Source organism: Carassius auratus, chromosome 11 (genome assembly GCF_003368295.1).
Source record: "Carassius auratus strain Wakin chromosome 11, ASM336829v1, whole genome shotgun sequence".
Lineage (NCBI taxonomy): Eukaryota > Metazoa > Chordata > Actinopteri > Cypriniformes > Cyprinidae > Carassius > Carassius auratus.
Genome location: NC_039253.1, coordinates 1302755 through 1321490, shown reverse-complemented (window position 1 = coordinate 1321490; position 18736 = coordinate 1302755). Strand labels below are relative to the sequence as shown.

General features: G+C 35.2%; 1 protein-coding gene across 3 annotated transcripts in view; it reads right to left on the bottom strand.

Annotated features, from left to right (window-relative positions):
* Positions 1-18736, bottom strand: part of LOC113110696 (cAMP-specific 3',5'-cyclic phosphodiesterase 4C) — a 52541-nt gene that overhangs the window by 27050 nt on the left and 6755 nt on the right. The window contains exon 1 of one of the 3 annotated variants that reach the window (XM_026274838.1): positions 4052-4630. The exons of the other annotated variants lie outside the window; for them this stretch is intronic. Coding sequence (XP_026130623.1) covers positions 4052-4134 — 83 coding nt within the window. The 5' untranslated portion in view covers positions 4135-4630. Of the gene's footprint in view, positions 1-4051; positions 4631-18736 lie in introns of those variants that run through there. 3 annotated transcript variants of the gene reach the window in all.

Below are 18736 nucleotides of genomic sequence, written 5' to 3'. Positions count from 1 at the left end.
TGCAGCCGATTTTGGCCAAGAACCACCCACAGGAAGGAACTCACTGACTGAGAAACCCATTTTTTTAGTTCACTCAAATAATAGACCAGCTGGATAAAATACATTAAAACAACTGCAAAGCATTGTTGTTCCAGAACTTATCAGAAAAAGCTGGATGTGAAAAACTCATATTAGGAGCTCAGTTTTAGGTTTTTGGAACTCATTTTTAGTCCATAAAGTCTGTCTTGCAGAGATTGACTAAAAAGAGGTCCTAAAACTCACTGCTAGATTCTGGAAGATAAATTCTTGATGGAGTGCTACAAGAGGATGTGATGCTGGTCCTTCAAGAGTCACTCAAAACTTATCTGTCCATAAAGTCTTCATGCATTTCACAAAACTTATTCTTATTAAGTGAGGGTCATTTTTGTTTTTGATTTTTTTACCCAAGCAAAGTCTCTAAAAACCTGACACTTGATCTTCTGGAGACTATAGGAAGGAAGTAGTCCTGGAAAATGATTGTGTTGGAGAGTTAATGCTTCCTGATGGATTCTCACCTCATTTTTCACCTTAATTCATAATTTGCCTTTTCTTCTGACCGTTCTGACCCAGTGAGCATTTTGCTGTGAGCTTGGTTATTTCTTTACTTTGAAAATTCTATTATTGCATTAGCAATGCATTCTTCTCACGGGCATATAATAATTTTTAGTAAATACTAAAATTTCTTTTTTGGCTCATTTTATCTGTAAAGGAAAAACTGATTTTCACTTCCAGCCTTCATGGACAATAATATATCACTTATAAATTATTAAATACTAAATCAATAATAGTTATTACGATTGATGTGGTTTGGAATTGTTCAAATGTGCTTGAAATAAAAATGACCAGAATATCAACTTGCCTTGTAATTCTGCACACGCTGTATTTTTCTTTTGCTATGGAGAAAATTATTTGTCATCCAATCTTTTACATTTTTAACACACTCTGTTAGCTTAGAAACTTCCCAATTATCTAAGCTAACAGAGTGTGTTAAAAATGTAAAAGATTGGATGACAAATAATTTTCTCCAATTAAATTCGGATAAGACAGAGATATTAATTATTGGACCAAAAAACACTACACAGACTCTTGTAGATTACAATCTGCAACTAGACGGATGTACTGTTACTTCCTCTACAGTCAGAAATCTGGGTGTTATATTAGACAGCAATTTGTCTTTTGAAAATCATATTTCCAATGTTACAAAAACTGCATTCTTCCATCTTAGAAACATTGCCAAGCTACGAAACATGTTATCTGTTTCTGATGCAGAAAAGCTAGTTCATGCATTCATGACCTCTAGACTGGACTATTGTAATGCACTTCTAGGTGGTTGTCCTGCTTCGTCAATAAACAAGCTACAGGTCGTCCAAAATGCAGCAGCGAGAGTCCTTACGAGGTCAAGAAAATATGATCATATTACCCCAATTTTACAGTCTCTGCACTGGCTACCTATTAAGTTCCATATCAGTTACAAATTATCATTACTTACCTATAAGGCCCTAAATGGTTTAGCTCCAGCGTACCTAACTAGCCTTCTACCACGTTACAACCCATCACGCACCCTAAGGTCACAAAACGCTGGACTTTTGGTCGTTCCTAGGATAGCAAAGTCCACTAAAGGAGGTAGAGCTTTCTCACATTTGGCTCCCAAACTCAGGTTCAGACACCCTCTCTCTGTTTAAATCTAGATTAAAAACACATCTCTTTCGCCAAGCATTCGAATAATGTATCTCTTAAATTGTGAGTGTAGTTGCATCTGATCAAAGGTGCTTTTTTATTCATTAACTTGGGTTAAACTAATTTTACCTTGTTGGATCAGCAGCTATGCTAATGATGTCTGTATTTTGTTTCTATGTTTCGCCACGGGATTTACATCAGAACACCTGAGAAGAGATGATGCTGACCCTCAGAGGACCTCAGATGATGCTAACCCTGAATCAACAAACAGAACTAACAATTATTGCTAAATGTGTGACTGAATCATATAATAACTTAATTAATAATATTGATAGTTCATCGTCTAGCTGACTACGTCTTGTATTATTATTATTATTTTTATTTTTTCTAAAATCCTGTCAAATGTGCACAAACTACTAGCTACTCTTAAATATTGTAGAAACATAATTTTCTGTAAAGTTGCTTTGTAACGATTTGTTTTGTAAAAAGCGCTATACAAATAAACTTGAATCACAATTTTAGATTCACTCTTGAATTTTAACATGACTTGCACTCCTCAAACTCCAATGTGCACATAGCAGCATGAAACATAAAACTTGTATTCAAATTATGGACAGGTTATATAAAGATCCAAGCAAAGAGTGCACCGTTTATAATCAAATCTTTTCAGCTGAAGCGTGAGCTCACTGACAGAGTGAAAACCCCCATTATAATAATAATAATAAAAAAAAATATTTCCAATATTCATTAAACCAGCACCATTCCAACAGCATTATTAAAACATGGTGTCCTCAAAAACAGGCTGAGTTCACGTGCACGGTGACGTCTGCACATCTGGAAAAAATTGAAGTTCACAGAGGAGTTTAGAATCACACTGACCCTAAAAATAGCTCGGCTGTAGTTTAAATGGCCAAAGTCACATGATACTGACTCCTATTACACAGCTTTTCTAAAGCACTCAGTGCATTACAGATGTAAATAGTCTGGGCTAGTGATTGTTAATGTCATCAATAAAGACTACAACAAAGAATATTTACAGTAAGTAGCTAATAACAATGTTTTTGTTTACATGTGTCTATCCCACATGGAACACCCAGCCCAAATTTGCATTGTATTTGCATTGCACTGCACAACAGACTCGACTCCAGAGCGAGATGCAATTGTTCTTACATCATCACCAACGCCAAGCCAGGCATAAACAATTATCAAGGTATACATTACTCAAATACATGCAAATAACATCAGGTGACATGTTTTAACCAGTGTTGGATATAACCAGCAAAAAAAGTAATCATATAGCCTTTTCAGAAATATTTTTTGATAAAATTGATGTTCACTGTCATGTTATATTGTACATAGAGCTCAAGAACCAAGTCAACTGAGTAAAACTCAAATGTCTCTTTTATTAAATATATATATATATATATATATAATATTTTTAAAAAGGTAGTCATTTTGTAGTAATACACAAAAAAATTATTACCGTAATTATACAAAAAGCATAATACATAATAATAATAATCATTTATTAATAATATCATTTTATCTGTTTTTATTAGCTTAAAGAGAGAACTCAAAAATTAAGATTCTTTCATAATTGATTCATCCTCAAGTGGTTCCAAACCTGCATGATTTTTCAATTGAACATTAAAACAGTATATATGTTTTGAAAAACGTTGGTAACCAAATAGCTGCTGGTCCACACTGGGTACCATAGTATGGAAAAAAATAAGATACTATGGAGGTCAATCGGGAAACAGACACTGAATATCTTCTTTTGTGTTCAGCAGAAACTCATACAGGTTTGGAAGAACTCGAAGGGGAGCAAATGTTTGATCTGAACATGAGACATCCAAAGCAGAAAGTCTTTACAGCTGCTTGAGCTGCTGCTGAGACTGTCCATCTCCTGTGAAGAGTGCCAAAGTAATAAATCTGAACTGCACGAAACGGAAGAACTCAGTTTTATCAGCCCTGCAGCGACAGACGACTTAGTTATTTCGTTCACACTGTGGTTGACCTGCCTGATCTGAGTTTAGCAATCAAAATAACATTACATAACTTTATGTGTACTAGTAAAAATGATAATGCATGTTGATAATGCATGTTGACATTAGACTATAAGTAACTTTCAGCTATTGTCTGCTTAATGCTTTATTTTGATGCTCCCTCAACAGACATTCTGCTGACTATACTATAAGTAACGTTGCAAGTATGTCAACTTATTCTGTTAACACTAACAGTATACTAATACTAATACTGTATAGTTGCAAAGTTACGTACTTGTATGTATAGTTACTTAAAGAATCAAAATAACCAATGTTTTCTGTCATAATGCACAGTAGAGGACCAAACATACCCAATGCATGAGTGTCGTCTCCGAGTTGAGCCACAATTAAAGAGTGAATTCCTCCTGTGGATTCGAGAATCCTTGTGCGTCATTTCAAAAAGCAACTTTAAGTCTTTTACCAGCGCTTTGCAAAAAGAAACATCCTCGGCTTTTCAGTCTGTTCTGAAATTCAACCAAGTGAGCAGACAGGCGAAGACCTCAGGAGCCCGAGCGAACGTCTGACACCTTAGTCCAAGACGTCTCGGCTACATTTCTAGGACTTCATTCTTAGGGTCTGCTGAAGAAGAACGTGAAGGTTATCTCGTGTAGTCCATCCTCCACAGATGATGTTTCCTCTTCAACATGTCAGATAAGTATCATCCGAAACTCCATCTACTTCCTAAAGCTGGCTTTCATCATTTTAGTTACAAAACGCACAAATCTGTTGTGTCTCTCTCTTGTGAGCAGTAAAAAGAAAAGGAAACAGTGCCACACCAAGCCTGTAAACTTATTTCTGGACTCCCTAGGGATGCATTTTAGAGGTTCAAGGTCCCACTAAGTTTCCATATTAGTGGGTAATGTTGGATAGGCGGGAAGAAGCGAGAGAAGAGAAAAGAAAGAGAGAGGGGGAGGTACAGCACACTGAGCCTGGAGGGTGGTGTGCGGTCACACGCTGCAGCGTTTCATATACATGTGTGTTGTGAATAGTCTGCCATGGGTGGCTCCTGTTGGCCTGCCAACACCATTAGAGTGCGACGTGAACACACACACACACACACACACACACATACTCTCACAGCGGGTGCTGTTCTGACATGCATATGTTATTATCTGCATACTTGATTTTCATCGCACACTTATTTCTTCCATTGTGCAAGAGAATGACTTCCATCTAAACTTTACCTATAGAACTTATGTCCAATCTGAAATGTATTCATCACTGTGTCAAAATGCCCAAACAGAACTTAAAGCTGAAGTAGGTAACTTTTGTAAAAATGTATTTGTGAAACCTGTCATTATGTCCTGACAGTAGAATATGAGACAGATAATCTGTGAAAAAATCAAGCTCCTCTGGCTCCTCCCAGTGTCCTATTGCCATTTGCAGAAATACATCCGCTCCCGGTAAGAAATCAACCAATCAGAGCTGCGGTCCGTAACTTTGTTCGTGTTCAAAATGTAAAAAAATGTATATAATAAGCGAGTACACCATGAATCCATTTTCCAAACTGTGTTTTTAGCTTGTCCTGAATCACTAGGGTACACCTATAATAAGTGTTTATATTCGGACTATTTTAGATTGCTTCGGGGGCACCGCGGCGGAGTAACCCAGTACCTTTGTGATTCTTCATAGACATAAACAGAGAGAAGTAGATCCGGCTACAATGTTCTTCCGCAAGACGCAAGCAGTTCTGTTATTAACCGCTAGAGCGTCAAAAGTGACCTACCGCAGCTTTAAAGAGACGGTTCTTCCGAAAAAAAAACAAAAAAACTTTTTTCTCACCCTCAAGGTGTATATGAATTTCTCATTTCAGATGAAAAAATCCTGGCTCTTCCAAATGTTATAATGGCAGTGAATGGGTGTTGATATTCAGTAGTCCAATAAAGTGCATCCATCCATTATAAAAACAGTGCTCCATGTGGCTCCAGGGGGTTAATAATTGCCACAGAAAGAATTAATGTTTTTGTAAGAAAAATATCCCTATTTAAAACTTAATAAAGTGTAATCTCTAATTTACGCTTACTATTGTATGTGCATACATGAAAGAGTGACGTTCCAGCAGATTACACATATATTTAAGCAAATTTAAGGTCCAGTGAGAATATGCTGGTCTTGCAAGAACCAAGTATTGTTTAAAGCAAAGGAAAACCATTTTCCTCTTGGCCTTATATCGAATCCTCTGACATTTTTCTTTACAAGTCCTCATTTTGTACTTCTAATTCGTGACTGGATATAGATATTTTTCTTACAAAAATGCATCAATCGCTTTAGGAGGCCTTTATTAACTCCCCAGAGCTGTGTGGACCACTTTTTATGATGGATGGACACACTTTATTGGACTATTAAATTTCAACAGCCGTTCCCTGCCATTATAAAGCTTGAAAGAGCAAGGACATTTTTAATATAACTCTGATTGTATTTGTCAGAAAGAATAAAGTCATATAGACCTAGGATTGCTTGAGGGTGAGTTAATCATGGAGTAATATTCATTTTTGGGTGAACTATGCCTTTTATTTTGGCACAATGTGAGCCTGGTGAGCCTGGAGTTGTGTCCACTCAGAAAAATATTTGTCTGATCAGAACTACAGCTCGGAAATGCATTCAATTAGTGATTATATTTTTGGGGGGCATTGTATCTGATGCACTCTGGTCTGAATTTCAGTTTCATTCTTGTGTCTGAGTTAAGCACAAAGCTTTGTCTACAAAAGAAATATCATCGTATCGTTTCTGGCTATATAAGTATACATTAGCAAATTTTACTGGATGTGCAATGTGTTTGTAGACATCCGAAATGCCTTGTGTTTTAAAGTCTTCATCTCTCCTTACATTTGAATTGAACACAGTTTGCATTCATTAGGCAAGGTAATGAACTCAAGTTTATTTGTACAGCGCATTTCACTCATGCCACTTCACAATTTCACTTTCCATTAATATAAATAATATAGAACAATAATCAAACTAACTGTGCATTGAGTGGTTAGAACACTACTTTATTTGGTTTGGCTCCACTTCTCATCAGTTACTTACTATTTCTGATCTGGAAATCAGTTTTGTTATCACCACAGTTATGTATCATCAAGCATGGAATGATTCCTGTAGGAACATGACTCCACCGCCTGGACCAGAGCCATCTAACCGTCTGGCCTACATCTGCCTTCTTCTCTGATCTGGAAGTTTAGATTTCCTCTCTCTCACAGAGACAGGAATGTACAGATTGTTTTGAATGGTTTGAAATGAGGCTATAAGATATCTTTGACCTGCATTTCATATGGTGAACCATACGGTGAAGATACTGGAGCCTTTAGGCTCTTGGATTGTCGGCATGAACACATTCAAACTAGTTCAGTGAACCAGTCTCATTCAATCCTGATATCAGCTAATTACCTGGCTTCCGGGAACCTAAAAAACTATTTTAAATTCCTCTAAATGGTGGTAAGAATGAACAGCATATATAAAAAAAATGCAAGCAAAGAAAGAGGAGTTGCATGGAAATGCACGTCTCTATTTTAACCGCCATTCACAATTTGAAAGTACATTTTCTTCAGCTGGTAATGACCTTTAAGTGGAAAATAGCTTGACGTCAGAATCCAGAAAGAATTTGTGCACTCTGTTTCAGCGGATTGGGGCAACGGAAATGTTTACATGAAAGTCAGAGACACTAACATTCGCGTAGCTCACTCACTCTAACTGTTGTTTTACTGCGTGTGACTCTTTCCATGCAAGTTCTGCTTGATGAAATAATCAGAAATCTTTTTCAGTGGAGGTCTCACATATGGATCCCAGTGAAAGAAAAACACAAAGAAGGAAATAGAACAAACAAATGCAAGAAGAAAGAGACTGGTGTGTTGTCTTTCAAAAAAAAAAAAGAGTCTCAGAGAAGCGCTCTGCTCAGGAGTAACAGGGTGCGAGACACAGCACCTGGGGGCAGAGAAGATCTAAACCTGAAACCAACAAAAGCCTCCTTTCAAAAGCCTCCATGCAGCTGCTCTCTTCAAAACTTCTCTTCTGGCATTTTATCATTTAAACCCTGGTTAACCCACGGAAAACAGCTGACTCTTTAGTCTGGAGGAGTCCTCGTGATCTGCAGAGGTGGATGATGCATATCAAAACAAACCATCAGCATACACAAATATCATACCTGCAACAGAGACGGCCGAGTCTCTGGTGAATAAAGTGTTAATTAAAGATGTTAGAAGATGTTAAGATGCTAAATATGATAGTTAGCACTGAATGAGAACGTTTCAGGAAACTCTGGATTACTATTAGTTATTGAATGATTTTAGCATTTATTATTATTATTTACAGATATTGGTTGATTTTGGATATATATCTGCCAATCCTGAATATTCAAATGTACACACTCATCTAATGCTTATATTAGATTTAATGTTTATATTAATTTAATGATTATATTATATTAAATTATTAATATTAATAATAATTTTAAAATAATATAATATAAAAATAATACAACGCCTTTAAATAATTAGAACTGCAGTGTTTGATGACAGTTGTTACTCAGTTAACATTGTTTATTGTAAACTTTAGCAAATCATGCATTTAAAATCTTTTTTATTTAGACAAAATAGCATCAGCGATTTAAATCAGTTAGTTAAACAATTTTCACATAGAAATTGCTAGTAAATTTAACAAACAAGTACAAAGAAATGGCAAATAACACATTGAATTAAATTTGATATTTTGAAGTAGAAAAAAGCTTGAATGATATGTTCTTGTAAAATAGTAAATTTTAACATTATTCTTACATTTTGCACAATATCTAAAAATACAGAATGTTCTCATTGTTAAATATGTTTAATAAGCATATCAATTCTTTTATACTTTTAATACTTTTATAATGATCATATTATGATCATATATTATGATAAGCAAGTGATTAACGTTATGTGCTATGATTGTTTACATTGCAGTGCATTATGGGAGAGCTGGTCACAGGAAATTTAGGAAATTTCACAAAAAATACACATGGAATTAAACATGGAATTTGGAAGTAGAAACACTGAAACGATTTGTTCTTGTAAAAAGTACTCCAGTAATCTTTATTATATTTTAAGGAACTATCTCTTTAAGTGGGCATCAAATGACCCATTTAACTAATCTAAAAGTTTTGAAGTTTCAGTATTGCTGACACTGACCTTTGAAAATACTGCCATTGAATAGAAAATCAAATAAGTACAAAAAATACTTTTAAAAGTAATGCATTACAATATTGCATTTCTCCATGAAAAAGTAACTAATTGCGTTACTATTTATGGAAGGAAAGAAATGCATTATGTTACTTTTGTGTTACTTTTTGTCACCTGGGCTGGACTTTCTTATTTGTTTTTTGAATAACAAAAAAAAAAAAAAAAAAAAGTTATATTTTTAGCAACTGAATTTAACATCAAAAGTTAAATTAATAAGCCTCCGGCTGAGCCTTTGCACCTCTCTCCCAATTTCTCTCAACATGGGGACAGGAGAGGTGTCAGTGAATAAAAGTGAAGAAAAAAAAAACATTACTTATTGCATTACTTTACTAGCTTCTAGTAATCTGATATACGTTAGTCATGTTACTTGTAATGACTTACCCCCAACACTGGTAACTTACATTGCCCTTTCTTTACATATGTAATTTGGATCAATTTCATTTCCAATATTTGTGCCTTAAATCTGAAGGAAGGGCCAGTGCCATATCTATAAACTTTGAGGGAAATCTCTTTTAAACAAAAACTTAACAACCATGTAGCCACGCCCCTAGCAACCACACACAACACCTCATGTTGTGGCAGTAACGTATGGTTCAGAAAATGTAAAATTCTGGTTTGCAATCCTGCTTTAGGTCACAGACAAGCCTCCTGAGTTCTTGGAAGGATGAAACAAAGGACTTTTCCCATCATACCCCACCCATCACTGTAGAAACACACTCTTTTTGCCCAGCATTCGGCTCAGACAGTCTAACAATAAACACATGCACAGACACGCTTGCCTCGTCTCACTCGGGAAAGAGTAGCTGATGATTTGTGCTTTGGTGAACAGGTGTACATCGCTTCTGTCGTGGAGAAGTCCGGCTGGACCATTTGTTTCGTACCGTCAAGCCATCTGCTATCATCGTGAGACACAGCGTTTCTCCCATCCCCCTTCGGATAGATCTGGATTTTGTCCCAAAGTGTTACTGATGACCCCAACCAAGCAAATGCTGTAAAAGCTTTCAACAGCATTAGTAGTCAGATATGAGAAGAAAAGCCACATCTCCAGCCTTGTTGATGAGTGTCACGTGACTCCTTGCATTACCATTCCTACATCACATCTTTACTGTTAATCATTTTTGGCCAACATTAATCTGCCAAACTCTAATGAAGAATTCATTCAATTTACTCCCTAGTGCCAGTGTATTATGCGAAATTATATTTAAAAACACTGCCCTCTTGTGATTTGGGGAAATAATGACAGCACAGAGACTGATTATAGGGTAAGTTATGCCAAAATAGAAGTGTTTGCCAAATTTGTGACAGAGCACAGAAAAAAGAGGCTTTGTTGTTTTGAATGGCATGGCATAGCAAATATCACATACATAATCATTTATTAGGCTAAAATGTAAGGATTATCAGTCACACTTTAATTTGGGGACCAATTCTCGCTGTTAAAGTTACTATTAACCAGCGTTGGGAATGTAAGAGGTTACAGATTACGAGTTAAAATGGAAAAAGTAATGTATCTATTGGAAGTACTTTATTAAAGTAAAAAAGAGGAGACTCTGGGATACTCTTAGCCTTTTAAGGCAGAGGGCAGAATGGACGAAAAACACTAGCTAGTAAACATGAAGTAATTGATGTCTGAAATTTGATAAAACAACAACAACAACAACAAAAAAACTAAACTAAAAAGGTCATTAGTAACACTGGAAATGTAATTTTAACTTAATGTGAAATAGGGTTTGGCGACAAACAATATCCTATCCAGATTACGTTGGTAAACTCTGGACATTTTTACTTAATATGGATAAATTACCTGCATTACCGCCACCTATCTCTCAAGTGGCCCATTGACACTCCTAACTGAGATTGTAGATAGAGTGTCAACGGTCCATTTGAGAGATAGGTGGCGGTATTGCACTTATAAGTCTGTGATCCGACGTAAAGCAAGAAGAAAAAGAAGGAGTGCAAATGCACTCAGGACAGTTCAGACGTTGCAGTAAATATCAGAGGTAAAAAGCGATAAACTGTTCAGTTTCTTGCACAGTCCGATCGTTTTGTGTCTATACACATCAATGCATCGTCACAAGCCACAGGGTTTAATTTGGTTTTGTTTGTGTATGTTTTTTTTTTTGACTACTTTAAAGCAATGATTCTCATCCACTTCCATTATATGACTGACAGACTGTGACGGTTTGAGTTAAAACATATTGGATGCCTAAGCAGATAAACATCAAATCTTCCTTTTAGGGTCATCTATCCCTTTAATACCTATCCACCATGAAAGTTACAGTATCATATGGATGGTTTTAGAACATAGTTTTTTTTATAATTAATAATAAAACTGACCTTGAATGGAAAACAGCTGCATAGAATTTTGCTGAACATAATTTCTCCTTTTGTTTTATAAAGAAAAACAGCATACATGTTTGAAAGTGAGTACATAATTCAGTTTTCATTTTTGGGTGACCTTTCATTTGGAAATGATTTTTCCTTGGAAGACGCAGTCACTCGACAGGTAGGATGAGTAACAATTCTTGATGGCACTGATTTGGAAAATAATCACTTTCACAGCAGGTGTAGCATTATGTAGACACCTGAGCTCTGTTAAAAAAGAGGAGAGCGAGCCATATGTGTGTTTAAATGAGAAGAATGCTGCCTGAGATCCACACAGCATATGGCAGACTGGACTGAAACATAGGAAGAGCACTCATTAGACAGACAACATGATCGTATTCTATAATTGGGACAGGAAAAAAAGATAAAAACCAGTCTCTCTGTATTGTTAACCTAAAACCTGTCTCTCTCCTGACATCTCTGGGAGCAGATGCCTGCGGATACTGAGAAACACACATCTGGTTTTATTTTCTGTTTTGTAGATTACTGCTATGTTCATTTCCTTAAAAGAAACAAATTAAAATTGATTGCAGTTACGAGTTTTGCGCACCTGAAAATGCACGAGGAAATGTATTTGATCTGAGCTGCTAATGCAAAGACTGCAGATTCATCTGCTGTTATCAGTGATCCTGAAACCGGTTTCTGATCAACCATGTGTACTGTAAATCGGAAAAATCAGTTGTCAGTTGTATAATTGTATGTAAGTGTTGTTGAAAGATCAGATTCTGTATGCACATTATATTCACACCTGGACACACTCTTCAGACCATATGGCAATTATGTTTCACATGTTGGAGGTTGATTAATTGAGTTCTGTATGTGGCCTGAAGGACCAGGAAGAGTGCATTTTCTGTACACTTGGGGCCAGATTTACTACCAGCTTGCACCAGCTCAACGGTCTTTTGGCATTAAAACAGTCTTGTCAGGTTTGACTAAAGACGTGCAGTGAAGAGTTAGCCCTGAAAAGGTGGGGACAGTTATTTTCTGACCTTACTGAATATGCATTTGTAGGAGGTTCCCTTTCAAATGCTACATTTATGGGAGTAAATTATTCAGATGAATCATGCAATGTGATTTACTAACATTTATGCTTTTCAAAATACTGGTATTTGTGACGTTATTTATGCCTCAAAAAAGCATGTCTTAAATTAAATAATAATAATAATTACAAATAAATAATAATAATAATAACAAATAAATAATAATACCAACAACAATAACAACAACAACAACAACAATAATAATAATAATAGAAGTACTAGAAAAAAATAACTAACTGAAAAATGTTAAGTTGAAGAATTTCAAAATTTGAAGAAAAAGCAAAAAAATGAAAGCCACATAGAAATATTTTAAAAAGCAAAAGCTAATAAAAATGCACATTATAAAATTAAATTGAATGGGAATACTTAATTATCATATATTTAATTTTATATATTTTCAAATTTAATATTTTAGTTGTTTATTTACCTGATTGTTTTTAGTGAAATATGATCTGAACATAGATAGGTTTTGTGAAATTGACCAAGTCATAATTTGAGCCCCTTGTCAATATTCATTCATTCATGCATTCATTCATTCATTCATTCATTTACCAATTGATTTTTTTATTTTTATTTAAATTTATAGGACAATCAACCACAAGTTATGCACTAAAGCTGTTTAAGAAGTTTGTTTAAATCAATAAACCTACACATGAACAATAGTAATGGCACTGCTTGCCTTATCAAACACCAGAAATAAGTGATAAAGTGTCTGTTTGGCATCTGGCATGATGAGTTACTTAACAAACACAAACTCCGGCAGCAGCAGCTTTTACCCAAGCCGGAGCATTAATCATTATTAAGGCAAACAAAGTCTGTGCTTAAACTCACAACACCATCGAAACCTTCAAGAGCACACGCTGCATTAGCAAACATCACCGCTGTGTTCAGAGTGAGCATTGAGGCATTATGGGGTCTGTGGCGCCAAGCGTTTGAGACGAAACAAAAAAATAACAGTTCATTCACCAAATTATTACAACGAGACAACCTTAAAAAACAGAAATATAAAAAATGTAATTTTAAATGTAATTAAAAAGTCTTTTACGCTCACCATGCAAAAATTTTAATATTGTGAAATATTGCAAATTAAATTAACTGTTTTATTTTTTTATGTATTTTAATTTGGATGTATTCCTGTGATGCAAAACTGCATTTTCAGTAGCATTATTCCAATCATTACTGTAATATGCTGATAATATGATCAGTGGTGTTATATAATAATGGTTTTTCTTATTATTAGTGATGCATACAGTTTTTGATGCTTCATTTTTATGAGGAAATTAAGATGCATTTTATCTTTTAGGATTGACTGATAATCAGAAAGTACAAAAGAACAGCATTTTTTAGAAAATGAATTTTATTTTGCATTATAAATGACTGGTTCTTTCTTGAAACTCTTGGCACAAGCTGATTGGTTCATGTTGCATACACAGCCAATGAGCTTGCTGCTTTACATTTAAAAGGCTGGTTAGCATCCACTTGAGCATTTTGAAGCATGCTTTGAGAGTTTCTCTGAAACCCTTCACCTTCTCCAGCTCCACAGATCTGTAAGGGTTATTTTATATGCTATTTGTGCAGCAGCAGCATGTCTTAAAAACTCACAGCACCGTATCTCTGTATGCATTGGCAATAGCATATTTAAATATAATTTACAACAAGAGCAATAACCAACAGCAGCAGCAGCGTAGCAGATCTATTTCGCCAATACATTAACATTATCAAATCCATTACCATGCTAAAATCTTCTGATAGTTGTCATGATAGAAATGCCTTTATTGTTACATTTGATAATTTTAAAATGTCCTATCATTATCATTAAGGAGCATGACATGTTTTAAACATTGATAATAATAAGAAATGTGTCTTGAGCAGCAATTCACCATATTAGAATGATTTCTGAAGATCATGTGACACTAAAGACTGCAGTAATGATGCTGAAAATACAGCTTTGCATCACAGAAAAAAAAAAACTTTTCGAAATATTTTAAAATACACAACAATTCTATTAAAGTGTAATAATATTATAGGTTTTACTGTATTTTTGAACAAATAAATGCAGCTTTGGTGATCATGAGAGAATATTACAAATCTGTAATTATTCCAATCTTTTCACTGGTAATGTATGACATGCTTCGAAAAGACGGAGCGGAGACGAACATCAAAGCTTTGAAGAAATCCTCAGGGAGAAAAAATGACATGGACAGCTGGACACAGACGGGAGAGAGATTGCTAGTGAGAGTCTGCAACGAGAGGAAGGAATAATACGGACAGTATTAATGATCTAATAACGATGATTCGGTTGCGCTGCTGTCGGGTCAGGTGAACCTAGGCGAGCAGATGTTGCTCGGATATTCAGTCGTGACATGAGTTGGCCATTATTTTCCTCGTGGCCTGTGGAGAGAGGTGTCTGGCAACAGCTCCCCATCCTAACCCCTCCAACTCCCCCAAATGAGAAATGAGTTTAATTTCACAGATGAAGCACCATGTGGTGGGCAGAGGGGGATCGGAGACCAAAGCCGTGTTTGGGTTCCAGAGCCGGAAGGCGAACGCTCTGCAGAAGCATCTGTTATCAATTAGAACACCCTTGAAACAACTGAAATGACTGTAATTTGTATTGGAGTGTTATGGATCTCACCCAATGCCATTATCTGCCCTCTTGACAAAATCCAGCAATCATATTCCACTCATGTAAATCACAGTTCAATTTAAGACCAGGCTGTTCTATTAAATCAGGCCCGATGCATGACATGCGGTGTGTGATTTTACACGGCTTACGACTCCAAATAAATCTAAATGTTCCTTCCCCTCCATGATTCCTAGAAATAAAAGGGCAAAGCTGAGCTCATGGAGAAGTGGAAAGCACTGTCTGAACATCAAGAATGGATATAGAATATTTATGAGACACGAGAAAATGTTCTGCTGCTTAAAGTTTCATGGTTTCGTAGGATGTGGTGTGATTGCAAGTGTGCATATATATATATATATATATATATATATATATATATATACATATATATTACATATATACATATATATTAAAGTGTTTAAAGTATTCAAATTGAAAGTGACTGTATTTTTTTAATATATTTAAAAATGTAAAAACATAAAAAATGTAAACTGTAAAGTTTATAATTTATTTCTATGATGCAAAGAAAAAAAAAAGCTAAGAAAAAAAAAGCTGCATCATTACTTCAGTCTTCAATGTCACATGATCTTTCAGAAATCATTCTTATTATTCTTATGATTATCGGTTATTAATAATGGTTCTTATTATTATCAATGTTGAAAACAGTTTTGAGTTTAATATCTTTATGGAAACAATGACAATTATTTTAGGGATTTTTTGCTGAACAGAAAGTTCAAAAGACCAGCATTTATTTGAAACATAATTTTTTTTGTAACATTATAAATCTCTTTACTTTCACTTTTGGTCAAGTTAATGCATCCTTGCTGAATAAAAGTATTAATATATAAATAGTACATTTTCATCAAAGACATTAAAGACATTTTAAATCACAGGAATAAATTAAATTCTTATATATATTCAAACTAATATTATATATATATATTACTGAATTTAAAATCAAATAAAGCTGAGCATAAGAGACTTTCAAAAACATTAAAAGACCCCCAAACTTTGGAATGGTAGCGGTGTTGTGCATACATGCATAGCATATTATTTTTCAATAATCAGCATCAAAAGTAATTCCATTAAATAGTCATGAGAGTCATGGATTGTGCTCAAATTGATTTGTAAAAAAATAATAATTTTATAGCCCTAAGAATAAACAATAGTAAAAGCTTGTCCTAGCAAGTACCACAAAAAATAGAGAGAGAGAAAAAAGGAAGAAACCTCAGGGGGATGTCTGAGAAATATCACACAGAAAACTGTGAAATCTAAAGCTTCTCACTTTCTGCAGCGAGACAGAGATAAGGCGCACTGAACACAGTCAGTCCGGTTCTTATGGGTCCTCACAGCCAGACAGATAATGACCCTCTTTCTGATGGTCAGGCACTGACAGATAAGTGCATTTCTGCAGTTACACTTCGAGCTGAACAGAGCACAGAAAATTAAGCATTCAGAAAAAGCACAGCCAGTACAGCTAAGTTAAGGTCACAAACGACAGTGATTTCCAGTGATTCCAACACTGTATGTAAAGATTACACACCGAAATGAATGTTCCTTTAGAAATGATAAAAGAAAATAGGATCCCATTGAAAATCTTTAGTTAAGGGAACAAAGTGGCCTTCTTTCGACGGAGCAGGAAACATTCAGATCCTCTCAGCTCAGAAACAGCTCTCAGTTAGGCATGTCTTATCTGATATATTCTTACTAAAGTCAAAAGGTGAAGAACAGGCTTTATAGAGTTATTCAGTGCACCGAAGCGGCGTGATCAAGCATGTCCCTGTCTGATCCTGAACAGGAGGTATCATTTTTTTCTGCTCTGACCTATATTACACACTGTGCCCCTGAGGGCAAAACCTCAGCATGCACTGACCACCAATTGGAAAGGATTTTTCCTCAAAATGAATGTCTTATATTTTGACCGGAATTGAGATTGTATTTCTTTATCAAGTGTCATAATGCAGATTTGGATATTGCATGCACTTGGGGACAAAATACTGTTGAAAGCAGTGCTTCATTAATAAGCCATCAGTGCATTGAGCATTAACAGGAATATAGGTGGAATAGAAATTAAGCATGGCTTAATATAATTGCATACAATGCAATTAAAGTATCATCAGCCCTTTAGCGATAAAAATGGCCAGTCACAGAGAAATGAAGCCACCAAGAAAAAAGAATGTAATAAGTCAATTATAACACAATAATGATTACTGGAGGCAGCAGTCAGGAGCTGGATTCATTTTATGATGATTAGATATTAAAAAATGGAGCTTGACAGGCCACTAGAGAAATGAAAGAAGTCTGTTCTTTGGTCTTGGATTCCAGATCCAGAAAAATCCACATTTAAATCAATAACATATCGCTTCCAAAATCAGCACTTTTTTTTTTTTACGTAAATGCTGAGTTAAGACTGTTGGGTAAACAGTCTTGATTGATTTGGCCCAGTTTGGGGTTAATATTTTCCATAATTAGGCCACTTTCTGTGTTGCTGAAAACACGAACAGAATTACAGAATCCATAAAACTGCATTGTTTGATTAGTTTTAGTTGTCTCACTATATGAGGTCATGAGCACAAACTTTATCTCCAGAGCTGCTCTGAGGGTTACTTATTGAGCATTTTCCCATTTAATTTGAGAAAAACTGACATCATATCAAAAACCCACAGAAACTTTTTCTATTGCACAGTAGAACATAGGTCTTAATATACTACTACTACTACAATTATTATTAAAACTTTATTTTTCAATTTTTTTTGCATATTTTAATTTCATTAAGCAATTTTCTCACATTTTTCTTTTGTCAGTATTTTTTATCCATTTCTTCTCTCTAAAAAACTCAAAGCAACCCAGCTGTTGAGTTTCAGTCAGAGTGAGGCGTTTTGCATCCTCTTCAGGATAGAGTGATTCCCAGCGCTGCCAAATTGGGGAACTTTTTAAGTTAAATAATGGTGTGTATACGTTTCATTTCATATGTTTCACATAATGTGCTTTAAATTTATTATTTATTATTTTACAAAATGCAATATATTGGGAAGAGATGTCAGTCAGCAAAATGATTCCATCACATGATGGACATGCCTTTTACCTTGCAAAACATCAATTGATTTTATCCCTTATAATACTAAATAGAATTTATTTTGATGTTAAAATATGTTCTCTAATCTCAGAGTCAGTACTGTTTGTTTCTGGCCAGTTTATGGAGTCAGTCACAGCATTTCATGGCACGTTGTTTTCAGCAACACACTGGCACGAGAATCAGCACTATTTTGGTGAAAAGGGATAACAGAGAATGTTGAATACACTTTAAAATGTTACATTTTTACTTTTAAATGTTTACAAGTTAAAATGTATGTAATAGTGCAAACTATGCTGTATTCTTTCAAATAAATTCGGTTTATCAAAATTATTTTGGTTCATGGGTGTTTTTGCATACTAATAGGTGTTCACCTTTTTAATTAATATCGTTGCCTCTAGTAATTCTGTGTGGGATTTTTAAATTCCAACTCATTTTAAGCCAGCAATATAGCCACCCTGACACCAGTACAATGTGATTTAAATGTGTAAATGACTGCTGTTTGCCCAGATGTCTAGAGAACAGCAGTGCTTTCCCCAGATAATCCAACACATCTGTGCTGAAGAGAGTGATACATCGGATACAAGAGGTGCAGGAAATCTATCAGCTGGTAAAAATGGAGCCACACCATTCAGCACACGGGGAACCTGAATACTACTTGTTCTGAA